The sequence below is a fragment of the Cyanistes caeruleus genome, chromosome 23 (genome assembly GCF_971803275.1).
Source record: "Cyanistes caeruleus chromosome 23, bCyaCae1.hap1.1, whole genome shotgun sequence".
NCBI lineage: Eukaryota > Metazoa > Chordata > Aves > Passeriformes > Paridae > Cyanistes > Cyanistes caeruleus.
In genome coordinates, this window is record NC_141723.1 from 3,145,180 (window position 1) to 3,160,911 (window position 15,732).

Genomic DNA, 15,732 nt, shown 5'->3' on the forward strand with positions numbered 1-15,732 from the left:
TCCGTGAGCTCTGCTGCCACCCTGGACTGTGATGAGACAAGTCCACTGCTGCTGTGGCCCCAAATGGAGCCACCCCTTTGGGAGAAGTCTATGGGGTCTAAATCTATGGGGTCTTTGGGGCTTCCAGACAGTTGCAGACAATGCCCATGTCCCCCAGAGCTGGCGCTGCATCCTGAGGGATGCACCCCGTGTGTGCTGCTCTGACAGGAAGGAGGATTTTTTTAGCAGCATCCAGGTTCCTCTCAGGTGCTTCCCAGTCAATTACTGGCCAACACCAACTGCGTTTGGCTGATGCTCTGTGACAGGACTGCCACACGAGGTGGAAGGCTTGGTGAAAGAACTGCCACTTTGTCCTTGTAGAGAGAGAAATTTTTCCTCTAACCCCTCTTGCTATGCAAACGCCATTTCCTTTGGGGCGGGAGAAGTCATCAGAAGGCCCTTGCAAGATCCTGCTTATGACAGAGCAGATTTTAAAGCCCAGAGATCTCCTTCCCCCTCCTTCCCTTCTGTCAAAAATTATAATCATCATTTTCCAGCTTGCTGAACAATCAAAGTGTGGCCTATATTCACTGGAGCTCCTTCCACATGCTGCATGCATAGCAACAAGTCCAGGAAACAAAAGGCAGAAGTAAACAGTTGGGAGAGAAGAGGCCAAGGGCTGCAGGAGGGCAGCAGAGGGACACTGCTCAGAAAACACGTGGGGCACAGCCTGGCTCAGCCCAGTCTCACGAGCCTGGAGCTGCTCTGAGGGCCAAAGCCCCATGTGAAGACCTCTTCTTCCGTCCTCTGCAAGAAGCATGGGAATGCACATGCCTGGGAAGGTTGGTTAGTGGAAAAGGCAGTACCAGAAGGAAGCCCAAACACTCCTGCTGCTGGGTCAGCTGGTCCTCGTGTGGCTGAGGAGCCAGAAGGAGCAGCCCATGGGGTGAATCACTCAGGACAAAGCCATGTGGAGCACAGGTAACCCCAGCTGCCCTCTGGGAATCCCATATCCCCTGGAAAACCCCACAAGAGTACAGAAGCTCTGCTCAACACCACAGACATTCCCCATGGCTTTGCTGTCCAGGCAGTCTGAGCTGATCAGGGCCAGTCCCAGCATCCCATCCTCAAGTACAGAGCTGACAGGACAGCTTTCCTGGGCTAGCCCTTCCCTGCACTTTGCAGCCTGCTTCAGTCTCCAGAGCAGTCAATCCAGCACTTTTCACTAGCGCTGAATTCACAGAAAAGTAAACCTAAAAATATCTCCTCTTTTTCCCCCTTCCTTGCCTGATCTCACACGTGTCCCTGGCGCACATGACTCTGCCGCACAGGCAACAGGTTCAACTTCCCAAAAGCAGCTCCTCCCAAGGGGTGGCTCTTGACACTGACGGGTCCCTGCAGTACCTGAGCTTCCCAAACCACTGCCCTCAGCCACCCCACACTGTCTGAACCTAAATGGGGCCTAGAGGAAGAATCCCCCAGCTCCCCCTCAGCCAGACCCCACAGCACCTGGGCTGGTGTGTCCATCCCTTCACAAAGGTGATGCAACCCCTGCCACTCCCAGCGGACAAGCCACCTTGCCTGGTCACCTGTAGAAGGTGAAAACACAATCCCAGAGCTTTGGAGAAGCAGGCAGGAAAGAGTTTCTTCCCTCTAAGCGTGAAACGAAGAGGAGCTCCCTGGAAAAACCCACCCACGGAGCAGCAAGTGTCAAAGCCACCTCTGTTATGTGCTGTTGCCGCATTGGTAATTATAAGTACCGTGCCTTCATTAGGGAAAGATGACTGGGAGGCAAGAGATTTGCAGCAAAGCTGTTATTATTTTTAAGTTTAAACAAAAAGGAGGAGTGTGACAGCTGAAATCACTCCCCATCCTGCACATGCCAGCAGCCGAGAGCATCTCAGGGGATGCTCAGAGGTAAGAAGGGTTCAGCATCAGTGCCCAGCTTTGCCTAACTGGGGAGGGAAAAGGCAGGGCTGAGAAGCTGAGGGTGACCCCAGGGTCATGAAGGAGGTTACAGATAAAGACCAACAAGTTTTCCTCTATCCCCACCTGACTGCAGCAGAATGATCCTCCTGGGTACCCTGTTCACCCCCTGGGATCATTGCAGCACCCCAACAGCCCCACTCAGTGACTCTGGTTTCTTACCAAGCAGAGCACAAACTCCGAATTTCATATTCAAGTGTAAAATATGAACACAGCTGTTTATGCAGCTCAAAATTCGCCATAACCAAATATTCAAGCCTTTGGAGAAGATTTTCAAAGGCGCCAGTTAAGGCACAGAGCTCCCATCGGTGCCTTTGAAACATCAGTCCCTTTTCAGTTTTTCACAGGGATTCGCACCAGCAAAAGCTCCTCCACCCGGCCGTCTGCAGCCACGGAATGCACAAAGGAGATGCTGTCAAAGAGAAGCTGCTGGAAAACGCAAAGCAGGGTTCAGCACTTTGGGGCATCCTGAAAGGCAGCTGCCAGAGCCACCGGCCCTGAAACCCACAGCCCCCAGGGCAAATTGTTCTGGGAACTTGCCCTGGAGGGATTTGCAGGGAGCAGGAGCTGTGTGTGCCTCCTCTCCTGTCACGCTCCCTTCCCACATCGTTTGGAAATGACAGAGAGTGCTGCTCCTCCCCAGCAGAATTAAAACATCCCCTAAGAGGCCAACACCAACCTCCACCCTGTACTGGGAGACAGGAGATGGAGAAATCACCCTCTGACAGGGAAACTACAGGTCAAGCCTCAGGAAGAGGCAGAGGAAGATCAGACAGTGCTCTTGGGCTCGCACCCCGTCCTGCTGGGACATCTTCCCCAGCTCCCCTGATCCCTGCAAGACTGATGGTTGCAGTGCCTCATCCACACCCATCCCCAGACTTTGGGAGAGCACAGAAAATCCCTTTAAGCCCCTCTTGCTCATATTGAAATGACACTAAAGCAGAACTAATGTGCTCCAGGTACTTATTCTCAGGCTTAGTCGCAGGGATCAGCAGCCCTCCACCAGCCCAGCATCCCCCACCAGAGAGAGGTGATTGTCGTGTCACAGGCAGTGGGAAAAGCGTGCTCCTGCAGCAGGGAACCCTTTGGGAAGGGATGGGAAGGTGTTTTTAATGCCTGCAATGTCTCTTTTGTAAATTTAGATCAGTTTTACAACCACCACCAAAGCCAGGCTGCCCTAGCAAGGATGATTTCGCATAGAATCTCTGTGAGGATGCAGAAAGCAGCTCCTGGGTGCAAGGGTGATGGTGGAGCACTGGGGGACACCCAAAGACCTGATCCCAGTTCCCTGGAGCAGTGAAAAACAGGATTGTCCATCTCCCCCTGCACTGCCAGATTTTCTGACCACTGCCATGACAAGTAATTTCCCCCAGCCTGCAAAGGCAGCAATATAAATGTCTAAAGAGGCTGATGAGCATTGATTTTTGCCACCTGTAGAGCCATGATGTCACCCTGTAATTGCAGCTCCGACAAATAGATTCCCCCCTGCCCCAAATTCATTCTCCATCACAGCCCACCCTCATCTCAAAACAGCAGCACCCACAATGCCCAGCAGTTCAAAGCATTTGCCAACAGCTTGACAATTAAATTACCTACTCACCTCCCCATCCTGCAGTGCTGGGCTCATTAAAAACCCTCAGCATCCTTCCCACCTCAGAGAGCAGCCCATGTCCAGGGTCCCGCCTCCCCCAAGGCTCCAGATGACAACAGCATTAAGCCTTCGAAATTATTTTAGATAGAAACTTGTCTCACAGAGAAATAAAAAGCTGCAGAGTAAGACGCTCTCCATGACCAGAGGGGTCAGGGTTTCATTATTGCATTAACCTTTCGTGTCTTTAGATTCCACGAGAGTAAATTGGTAACGAGATGACACGAGGCCCAATGGGAAAAATGCATCTTTCCTAACAAAAATAAGAGAAGGGGGGAAGGACAGAGGTGGGAGCAGGAGAAAGAGGAAAAACTGGCAAATAAGCTATTACAGCTAATAATAACTTTGCGATGCTATTTTCTGCAGGAGCCTTCAGGTTGTGATGTTTCCCTTCACTCTAATTACACCTTCTAAAAGCAGGTTCCCTTCTCACTTTAACCACCCCGTGTGAAACTCCCGCAGGATTCAGATAAAAACGGAAAGGGAAAGAGTTTGCACTTCAGAAACAGCCTCTGCATATCCCAGGGGAGCGTCACCTGCATAAAACCCTTGGGATTACGCCTGCAGATAATAAACAGCCCAAAAAAAAAGCCACTTTGGGAAGGTGCAGGCTCCAAAGGACAGCAGGGACCATTCACTTTCCCTCTGCCATCCATGACTTTGCCAACATGAGTCGTGTTCCAGCCCACAGCAGTGAAACCATGACTGAAATCACTGCTGGGACAGGTTGGGCGGGGAGGGAAAGCATCCAATCTCTGCAAGCCAGGCACAAATAAAAAGGATTGGAGATGCTCAAATCCAGGGCAGGGAGGCAAAGCACCGAGCAGCCCAGAGTATTTCCCTTCCTCTAATGCAGGCAGAAGGGTTTGGCTTGATGGATTAAGGGCTGAGCCCAGCCAGGCAAAGTCCTGGGCTGGTTTAGCTCAGGGGACATCCAAAGCCAAAGCAGATATTGCTGCTTAATGGAAATAAGAAGGGAAAGCTACAACCGCGTAAGTGAGGATCAAGAAGCCTCTCCCAAGTCCAGGGGCTTAAATGGAGGGGCCTTTTCCTTCTCTGGCACACACTGAGGCCAGAGCCAGCCCAGGCCTTGGCTTGGCCTTGGCCAGAACAGCCACATCCCCAGGAAACTGCAGCAGGCCACTGGCAAACAGCAAATGCGCCCTGTCAGGTTTCTGCCAGCTCCTGCAGCTTAAGGACATGTCGATGACAGCCCATCACGTGTCACATGTCCTCCCTTTTGGCCCGCACAGCTGCTTCCATCCCTTTCTCTGCAATTCCAACCCACAGAACCTCATCCAGCCAGAGGGTGAAAGAGCCAAGGCTCCACTCAGCTCAACCTTGCTGAGGCACGCTCGCCCCCACGCCAGGCACATCCACCCCGTCCTGCTGAGGGTCTGTGTCCAAAAAAACCCCTTTACACGCACAAAGTCAGGCAGCTGGCACAGCCACGGCTCCCTCGTGCTCACGTGCTAAATCACAGATGCACCATTTTGGTTTCTGGTGCTGCTGAGGAGCTCGAGGCTCTGCTGTCAAGGGTTCTCCACCACTGCTCGCCAACAGCCGGAGCTCAGCCCAGGGGACAGCGCTGACCCCAGTGCTGCTGCACATCCCAGCCCCCTGCCATCCCACTGAGGGGTACCCAACCCATTCCAGGGGCTCTTGTAGCCACTGATCTGCTCCCTTTGCACTGGGACAGCTCCACAGGACCCCAGGATGTGGCTGCTCCCGTGGCACAAGCCTCCACAAGCAAGTTTTAACCCAGGAACCCTGGCGTTCAGCACTGCTGTGGGCAGAGCTCTTCTCCAGCTGTGACACGAGCAACCTCTCCCCCGCCAGCCTCACCCTCTTGCCACACACACCAACCCTGCACAGCAAAGCTGTAAGTGAGGCACGGGCAGCTGCTGGAATCACAGCCGTGCCTCTCTCTGCCCTCCCGACTCCAACACAATTCTCCCTGGCAGGCATGAAAAACACAGGCTGGGTTAGGATCGGATCCGAGCCTCGACACCATTCCCCACTAGCTCTCACAGGGATGATAATCTCTCCAGCTGCTAAAAGTGCACATCATCGTCAAAAACACGCCGGTGACTTCCTCCCCCGGCGCTCACCGTGCTCCCCCATCACCCTCGCTGGATGCAGCGCTCGCTGCCCCGCTCGCAGCAGCACGGAGCCAGCGCTGGATCCAAACCCAGCATCTCCCCCTGGCAAGCCGTGGGGACGAGGCCGAGCCACGTTTCGGGAGCCAGCCGCTCGCTTCACGGAGCTTGCGGCACCGGCACGGCCTCCCCGAGCGCCTGGATTGAGGCGGGGGGGTCATTTCCACTTTGTAAAAGGCACCGAGTTTGCCTGGCAGGGATGGGGGAAGCAGGGATGAGGGGAGCACGGGGAATAGCGTGACAGCTCTCAGAAGAGGGAGGGCACAGCGGGTGCCCAACTCTGAAAGGGAAAAACTGCATGAGCCCATCATTTGGAGGCAGAGGTGGCCCGAGGGGACAGACCCTGCCCCAGCTCGGGGGATGCTGCGGGATCCCACTGCAGGTGCGGGCACCGCTCAGGTACCGGCGGCTCGGTGCCCACCTGGGGGTCCAGCACGGCTCCGGAGCCCCTGGCTGGGAGCACTGGGCGATCCCCCGCTGCAGAAGAAGTCTCTGCCTGCCTGCATGTGCGCTCTGGTGCGCAATGTGCGCGGAGCCCGCTGCCCTGCGCGCACACCCGCTCGGCTCTCCCACCCCGCCAGCCCCTGCCTCCCATCCGCCGGAGAAAAAGCTTTCTGCGCTACCTGGGATGAAGAGCAGGGCAGTGGTGGCCGTGAAGACGATCCAGCAGGCAGGATGGTACATCTTGGAGCTGCGGTGGGCGAGCGGCCGCTTTGCTCGCTGCTTGCTGCTGCCGCCGCTGCTTTCCGTCTGCGCTGAATTCTGAGCAGGTTTAAATCCAATGTTTGCAGAGGGAGGGAGACGGAGTTAGCGAGCTGGAGAGAGGGGGAGAGACGGGAGCAGGCAGTCAGTGTGTCTGCTCTCCCCTTGCACACGCACGCACACTCGCACACAACTGGCAGAAGGAGCAGCAGGCTCGGTGCGTGCACCGGGAGCGCAGACCTCCTACCGGGCACCCATTGGTTCAGGATGCTGACTGACACACGCACACCCGCTCTCCTGCGGGCTGCACTCCGCAAGCAGGGAGTTAAATGCAGCCATCGACCCCCCGAGCATCCCTCCCGGCACCAGCTGGAGCCCGGGATGCAGGGAGCAGCTCTGGGATGCAGGGAACAGCTCTGGGATGGAGAGAGAAGCCCCGGGATGCAGGGAGCAGCTCTGGGATGGAGGCAGCAGCTCTGGGATTCAGGGATCAGCTCTGGGATGCAGGGAACACCTCTGGGATGGAGAGAGAAGCCCTGGGATTCAGGGATCAGATCTGGGATGCAGGGAGCACCTCTGGGATGGAGAGAGAAGCCCTGGGATTCAGGGATCAGATCTGGGATGCAGGGAGCACCTCTGGGATGGAGAGAGAAGCCCTGGGATTCAGGGATCAGATCTGGGATGCAGGGAGCACCTCTGGGATGGAGAGAGAAGCCCTGGGATTCAGGGATCAGATCTGGGATGGAGAGAGAAGCCCTGGGATTCAGAGAGCACCTCTGGGATGGAGGCAGCAGCACTAGGATGCAGGGAGCAGCTCTGGGATGCAGGGAGCAGCCCTGCACAGACATGGGCACGGTCTCACCAGCTCCTCATGCACCAGCCGCCTGCAAAGGGGTATTTTTTCTTCCCCAGACTGGAGCTGGCTGGTGGAGCAGCCCCGAGCTTCATCCCCTTGGCTCACCCTGCCCTCTGCTCCCCTTGCTGGGAAAGCAGCAGCAGCTCTTTCCTACTGCTGAGGCAAACCAGGGAGCAGTCCAAGCTTTTTAGCATGAGTGGGTGTTTTTCACACAAAATCTCTAAACCAAGCAGCAATCTTCCCTGTGCATCCCAACTGGAGACATGGTTTTTTTTGGGTTTTTTTTTTCCCTTCAGCAGTTCACAGAGCCCCCAAAAGACATTAAGCTCAGGGTACCTGCTCCTGCAGAACCCCACTCCATACCAACCCATATCAGGGAGTTTTCCTCATGCTCTCTTTTCCTTCCAGGATGCCACAGTTTCCCTCCTTATCCCCAGACCCCCACCCTGGCACATCCCCACACCTTTGCTGAGCCCTGAGCATCCCCAGCACAGCTGCCCTCCCACAGACACCTCCAGACCAAGGCATTCACCAGTCAGGGCTGGAGTTTGCTGCATTGCCAAAAAAATTATAAAAAAATTTACAAAACTTAGTTTCCAAAACAAATAGTGCTTATTTTTGACATTTTATAAAAAAAGATGTTTCTTATTTCTCAGTAATGTCAGCTTTGTTCAAAACAGACTGTAAGCATTCTTTTTAATACTTTGGGACAAATTTAAACCTGCAGTTTTTCTCAAGACAATCTCTTTCCCCACTAACTCAGGGTTAAAGGTCTCTTTTTTGAGTTCCAGGTCAGCCCAAGAGAGCTTTCAGCCCAATATTTCAGATTTCCAGCTAATTCATCACAGCTTTCTGGCACCAGTGGCCACACACTCCTCCACATCCCACATCCCAGGGTTTCACCTTCTGAACAGAGCCTTAGTCTCTGTTCTCATCTACCTGGGCTTGTTCTCACCATCCCTGCATCCCCTTTTCCTGGATTATTTTCCCTCAAGACTCCTTTTTTCATTAAACCATCGTCTCAGGGAGCACCTGGCTAAGAGACACTCTGCACTGGGGTGCTGGAATCCTGGAAGAACGATGGATCCATAAACACCAATTCCCACAGCCTGCCACAGAGCTGGGGCTGGCATCCAAATCCAGCCACAAACCCCTGATCATTCCCTCCCCTCTGGTCTTTTTCCCCTGTTTCCCTCACCCACCTGTTAAAACTCGGTACCACCACATCCCTGTCCATGCACACCCCTCTTATCTGGCATTATTTCCACACAGCAGCACCAGGATGAGCAGGAACAGTTTGGTGCACAAAGCCATATCCACTGTGGATATCTGGAAGGGGTATCCTGACCCAGAGAGGGATGGGAGCCAAGCCCACACTGCCAGGACAAACTTTCTCTGGCTTTTAACCATTATTCCTTCTCCATTTTCTACTCTGCATGAATAAACCATAAGTTTTTAAAAGCTTTTAATTCAACCATATTCCCACATTGTTTGCTGAAGGCATCCCATCTCCTGCATCCTCAGGAAAGCACCAAAGAAAACATGACTAAGGATTTAATTCCTTTAATAAGAGTAAAGTTATGCTATTTGACCTCTGAAAGAGCTAAATCATCACATGGAGAAAAATCCAGCAAGCAGAGCGTCTCCCTCATCTCCCTCACCCTGGGATGAGGACAGGGATATTTCTGTCCTGAATTTCCCTCTAAATGACACCCCAACAGATGACACCATGCAAATTTATCCTTTGCTTCATGAGTATTTTGGGAAAACAACTGCAAAGAGACATTTGGGATTTCCCAAGGCTGCCAGGCATGTGGCTGCATCCTTCCTGGCCAGCCCAGGACAGGGCCATCTGTCCCCAGGGGAAACTGAGCTGCTCTGGGGCTCAGCTGAACCCTGTGGCTGCAAATCCACACAGCAAGCTCTGAATCTGCCCAAGGCAAAAAGAAATAAAGTTATCTTGGAGGAACTAAAGGAAATGAACAAAGAAATCATTTCTAATTAACAGAAATGTTTGATGGACTCAGAACAAACATGTTGCTCTGCTTTCAAACCCGGAGTTGAAAAGCTATATTTGGGTAAGTTTCAAAACAACACATTCTTACTTTTTATTTTTTTCTCCCACCACACTTCTCCCATTTGCCTTTTTTTTTTTTTTCCACCTGGCAGTGATTATTACCCAAATCCAGCACACACTGAGCTGCTCTCTTTGCATATATTTTGCCCAATTAGGCTGGCACCCGAATTGCCAAACACAGCTCTAAGGGTGACCTCGGAGCAGACCTTTGGTACCTCGCTGCCTTTACCTTCCCATCTGCAAAATGGGAACAAATGTGCTTTGATCAGCCAAACAAATCCATCACTGCTCACCAGCTCTGCAGGACCAAGCAGACACTGGCCTGTTTCATTTGTTTGATTTCCAAGACACATAATAAAAATGTGTATAAATATGTATTTAGCTGGTGGAGCTTTTCTGGGATATTTGGGGTTCTTTGCTTTCTGATATCAAGCAGAGAATCTAAAATGCATATTTAAATTTGACAGGCAGCCTCAGATCGGAGAGCAGACATTCTGGTCCGCTGGGCACATTTAGACATGATTTTTGTGTGTATTTCCAGAGGTTTTTTTCCCCAGCTGTCTCAATGCATATTCACATCTGGGACCAGAGTAGTCTCTGGGGGAAATAACACATTTTCAGAGGTTTCCTCGCCCTCTGCTTGCACAGCCGGGGAGAGGGGGCAGAGCAGCGCAGGAGAGGAGGGTGAGGAGCATCCCTGCTCCCACCACGGATGCTCCAACACCAGAGCAGTCTCTACTGGGCTGATCCCATCTGCCAGGGGTGATCCCTACAGAGCCCTGCATCACCTCATGCCACAGATCGTCACTGCCAGAGATCATCAGTGCCACAGATCACCTCTGCCACAGATCATCATTGCCACAGATCACCACTGCCACAGATCACCACTGCCACAGATCACCATGTGCCACAGATCATCATTGCCACAGATCACCATGTGCCACAGATCACCTCTGCCACAGATCACCATGTGCCACAGATCACCTCTGCCACAGATCACCATGTGCCACAGATCACCACTGCCACAGATCACCACTGCCACAGATCACCACTGCCACAGATCACCATGTGCCACAGATCACCATGTGCCACAGATCATCACTGCCACAGATCACCATGTGCCACAGATCATCATTGCCACAGATCACCACTGCCACAGATCACCATGTGCCACAGATCACCACTGCCACAGATCACCTCTGCCACAGATCACCATGTGCCACAGATCACCACTGCCACAGATCACCACTGCCACAGATCACCACTGCCACAGATCACCTCTGCCACAGATCACCATGTGCCACAGATCATCATTGCCACAGATCATCATTGCCACAGATCACCACTGCCACAGATCACCATGTGCCACAGATCACCACTGCCACAGATCACCTCTGCCACAGATTATCATGTGCCACAGATCACCACTGCCACAGATCACCACTGCCACAGATCACCACTGCCACAGATCATCATGTGCCACAGATCACCATGTGCCACAGATCACCACTGCCACAGATCATCATTGCCACAGATCATCATTGCCACAAGTCATCACTGCCACAGATCACCACTGCCACAGATCACTTCTGCCACAGATCACCATGTGCCACAGATGATCACTGCCACAGATCACTTCTGCCACAGATCAGCACATGCCACAGAGCGCTGTCTCCCTGCTCCTCCAGGTCCTGAGGACCATCCTTGCCCTGGCCACCTCCACTCTCCTTCCCAAGCCCAGCATCCTCCACAGAGCATCCCAGCCAGGCCAGTCCCAGGGAACTGGATGGCACCTCTCTGCAGAGATGGGACTCTGCAAGGAGCCCAGGTGGTGCCTTGTTTGTCTGCTCACACAGGGAGATGGAGGGGAGCAAAGTGGGAGCTCAGGGATGGGCAGGATGGGCAGCAGGAACTCAGGAACGGGCAGGATGGGCAGCAGGAGCTCAGGCGTGGGCAGGATGGGCAGCAGGAGCTCAGGGATGGACAGGATGGGCAGCAGGAGCTCAGGGATGGACAGGATGGGCAGCAGGAGCTCAGGGATGAGCAGGATGGGCAGCAGGAGCTCAGGCGTGGGCAGGATGGGCAGCAGGAGCTCAGGGATGGACAGGATGGGCAGCAGGAGCTCAGGGATGGACAGGATGGGGAGCAGGAGCTCAGGCGTGGGCAGGATGGGCAGCAGGAACTCAGGGATGGACAGGATGGGCAGCAGGAACTCAGGAATGGGCAGGAATGGGCAGGATGGGCAGCAGGAACTCAGGGATGGACAGGATGGGCAGCAGGAGCTCAGGGATGGACAGGATGGGCAGCAGGAGCTCAGGGATGGACAGGATGGGCAGCAGGAGCTCAGGGATGGGCAGGATGGGCAGCAGGAGCTCAGGGATGGACAGGATGGGCAGCAGGAGCTCAGGGATGGACAGGATGGGCAGCAGGAGCTCAGGCGTGGGCAGGATGGGCAGCAGGAGCTCAGGGATGAGCAGGATGGGCAGCAGGAGCTCAGGGATGGACAGGATGGGCAGCAGGAGCTCGGGGATGGGCAGAAAGGGAAGCAGGGGGCTCCAGGGAAACAGAAAGGCTCCCCAGCCGGCCGTGCCTGTGGGTTTCACCCCCGTGCCCTTTCTGCAGGGCCAGCCCCAGGCAGCCCCTGCAGCCTCCTCCCGCCCCACTCCCTCCTTCCTGTCCCCTCCCTCGGGGTGTGTGTGTGTGCTCTGCTGAATGAAAGGCTACCCTTTTCTCCTTGACATCTTGTTAGAATGTGAATACAACAGCTATTGATTTGCATTTCGTGCAAGGAGAGAGAGAAAAAAAAACTAGCTTTTTTCTTTTTCTTTTTTTTTTAAAAAAAAGACTCGCTGAACTCAGATCTCCTGCAGGAATAAACAAACTGGATGGGGCTTGGAGCAACCTGGTCTAGTGGGAAGTGTTCCTGCCCATAGCAGGGGGCTGGAATGAGATTAAACCGGCACAAACCATCCCGTGATTCTGTGAATTGAGCATCAATCGCCCCAAGCTCTGCAGGGACCCACAAGGACCCACCTGACCGTCCTCCCCAAGTGTCTCTTCATCCCTGCAGCCCTTGCCAAGGGCAAACACTGCCAGTTACACCAGGCTGGGCCAGCAGCACCATCCAGCCCGGGGCAAGGCAAGAACAACTGAGCTGGACACGAGGCAACTAAATGAGCAAGAAAAGCCAGGGGAGAAGCTGGGGCTCGGGAGGAGATGGAGCAAGCAGCACTGCTCACCTCTTGATGGTCCTGGTTTGCAGTGCCATCAGCCAAGCTCCTTCCACGCAGGTCCCCAACCATTGTGACACCAACTGTCCTGCCACCCTTCCAAGGGGAGAGTGTCCCACTCCTCCAGAGCAGGGCAAGCACACCCAGCAAGCAGGGAAGGAACCGAGGGTGAGAAATGAGGGTGCTGAGGGCAAACTGCGATGCATCACCTCCCCCAGCGGGGTTGCTGGGGGGATTAATTAGTGTTTGTAAAGCACTTTGAAGATAAATGAGACTGTGGGAGAGCTCCCAACCAGGAGAAGGGGGGAGATGGGGATCAGGGTGTGGTTTCTTATCTGGTGTGCAAGCTGCAGCCCTGGCTGGGCCGGTGCCACGCGGGTGCAGATGAAAGGTAGAACAGGAAAATTTCCGCAGCGTGAAAAAAAAAAGAGAAATCATGCGCATGCTGCTTGGGAAAAATGAGTGAGAGAGAGATGAAAAGATGGGATCTAAGTCTCTAAAAGCTGTAGAGACCTGCTATTGATTCTGGCTTGGGAAGAAGGGGCCTGAACAAGAGCTGGTGTGTTGTTAAGTGCACTTATCTCCTCTTGTTAGATGGCAGAACGGGGCCAGATGGACAGGGTCCTAATTCCCGTCAAGAATCATTACCCACCACATGCTGGATGAGGCACCTCCAAAGATGTGCTGTGAGCACTGGAAAACGAGGCAGCACCAGGAGGTCGGGACCCCACAGCGTCTCTGGAAAACCATTCCAGTGCTGGAGCACCACTTCCCTCAAACAGCTTTTCTTACATTTAAAGAGAATTTCTTGCGCTTTGATCGTGCTCGTTGCCCTCTCTGCGAACTCCTGAGAAGTGCCTGGCCCCTGCTCACCCCCAGGTGCTCCCAGCCGTCCCCCAAAACACCCTCCAGAGCACCCCATCTCCTGGGAGGGATCCTCATGGGATGGTGGGAAAAGACAGTGAGGGAGTTTGCTCCCCTCCTCAGCCGTCAGGAGGATGTGCCAGCGCCAGGAGCGATGAAACACAAGATACCCTCACACAGGTCTTTGATCACAGTAATTATCCACTGTTGTCATGTACAAAACATTATCTCCATGCAGGCATCAGCTTCCTTCTGTGCCACCCCCCATCCCCTCACGCCCCACTGCTCCAGGCTCCCCATCCCACCCTCTCCAAAGATGCTCTCACTAGGACTGGGACAGGATTCCCTTCTCCCAGTCAATGGGTTGAAAGCAAAGAGTTTTTTGTTTGCCTGGCTTTGATCAAAATGACTGAATGTCAGGGAAAAAGCAGGGGGGGAAAGAAAAAAAACAGGGTAGGAATGATGCATCCCTGATCCATAAGCAGGAGACGGTTCAAGGATGAATCCAGGCATCGCTCACTGGCTGCGCGCTTCTAGGGGTTGGGTTTTCTCTTCTTCTTATTATTTTTTTTTTTTTTAAGAATGAGAGAGAAAGAAAACATTTTTTTAAGCTTTGCTCCTTTTCATTTTTCTCTGAGTTCAGTGGCTTTCCTCGTCAAGCCTCTGTAGCTCAGGTAAGAACAGAGGGCTCCAGATTAAAGAGCAACACGGCAGCCAAGCAGAAGCCGTCAAGATAACAGAGAGGACAGAGTCAGGAAAGACAAAGGAGGGAAGTCTGCTTTCTGCAAGATCCCCACTCTCAGCTTTTATGTAGATTACTCCAGAAACAGGGATCAAGCTGATCAAGCTGCACATTTCAGACTCCAATCCCAACCCCCTCCACCTGGATGTGGGGTTCCAGGACAGCGATCAGCACCAGGAGCCCTGGTCTCAGCAGCAGGGCTCTGACAGACATTTAATGCAGCCTGGATTTTTATAGATGCCTGGGTGGGTGGACAGACAGACAGCACGCCAGACTGACAGCTCGAAATACCTCTCTGCACGAGCGTGGGTAGCAACCAAGCGTGGAGCTCCTGCCAGAGCATCTCACGTGCCGGCAAAAAACCCAGCCCTGCAGCTCATCCCAGGGCACCCAGGGAGACGGGTTTGGGAGCAAAATTGGTTCCATCACTCCAGATCCCAACAAGAGCCCAGCAGCTGTGTCCTGCAACATGGCCCACCGCAGCTCCTGCAGCCAGGGGATGCAATATTCCCTCTCAGCTTTGCAGCGTCCAGCCCCAGCCCTTCTCCTTGGCACCAGAAGCAATCTGCAGTCTGGGAGAGGATTTGCTCAGAGCCATCCCCCACATGGGAAAGGCAGGCTCCCCCCCAGAGTAAGGGCCCAGCAGGGTCCACATCTCCTGTGACAATGACTCCAGCAATGACATTCTCTGAGAGTCCCGAGAGGTTCCCCAGGGAAGCCTTCCCTGCTGGCTTGTTTATAGATCTATTCTTAGCTCGACTTGGACTCATTGCAGAAGCAGCAAGGAGCCTTTCATCCCGTGACCCCAAAGTACCTCAAAGAATATGAGCTGAGCCTTGTGGAGAGGAAATATTGTCCTCTCTGTTTGACAGAGGGGTCAGCCACGTGTGAGGCCAGGCAGACGGGCAGCGGGAGGAGCAGGGAATAGCAAACAGGCAGGAGAGGCTTTGGATGTGCACAGGGCGAGAGGCAGCCCAGGGACACCATGAGCAAGATGAGCACAACGAGGTGCATCTGAAATTGCATGGACTGGGGGGGCTCAAAGGACGGAGAGCAGGGGTAAAACTCCAGCTGGAGAGCCAGGGCTTTGTGCTGCTGCTGCCCAGGGGTGAGGGAGATGCTCCTTCCCTTCCAGCAGGAGCATTCTGGGGGTCTGTCTGCTCCCACAAACACACTGCCCTCTGCTTAAGGCACAGGGAGGTGGGAAATATGTGACCAAAACCCCATTTACAGCAGAGCAGCAGGAGGGAGCCTGGGTGGTCACAACCTCCATGCAAACAGCCCCATTCTTGGGATGCTCCCAGGTGAAGGCCATCCTGGAGGTGGTTGTTGTGAAGAAGCCACTGAACCACCGTGTTCTCACTCTGCCCTTTAATGACAACAACTTTATTTCTTTTCTCTTTTTTTTTTAACCATTCTGGAATGGTGCTCTCCCAGCTGCAGGGCCCTGTCCCAGATGTGTGACAGGAACATCTCCCATTAAAGACAG

The 15,732-nt window shown here is 53.7% G+C and overlaps 1 protein-coding gene and 1 long non-coding RNA gene across 4 annotated transcripts in view; one reads left to right on the forward strand and one right to left on the reverse strand.

Annotated features, from left to right (window-relative positions):
* LOC111939343 (opioid-binding protein/cell adhesion molecule homolog) overlaps positions 1-15,732 on the reverse strand; it is a 337,984-nt gene that overhangs the window by 287,101 nt on the left and 35,151 nt on the right. For all 3 annotated transcript variants that reach the window (XM_086860992.1, XM_023941499.2, XM_023941498.2), the window contains one exon: positions 6,396-6,587. In XM_086860992.1, the coding sequence (XP_086717118.1) occupies positions 6,396-6,456 (61 nt within the window). In that variant the 5' untranslated portion in view covers positions 6,457-6,587. The remainder of the gene's footprint in view (positions 1-6,395; positions 6,588-15,732) is intronic.
* Positions 12,751-13,456, forward strand: LOC111939345 (uncharacterized). The gene is made up of 2 exons (XR_002869235.2): positions 12,751-12,805; positions 13,232-13,456. It is a non-coding gene; the product is annotated as an uncharacterized LOC111939345 (long non-coding RNA).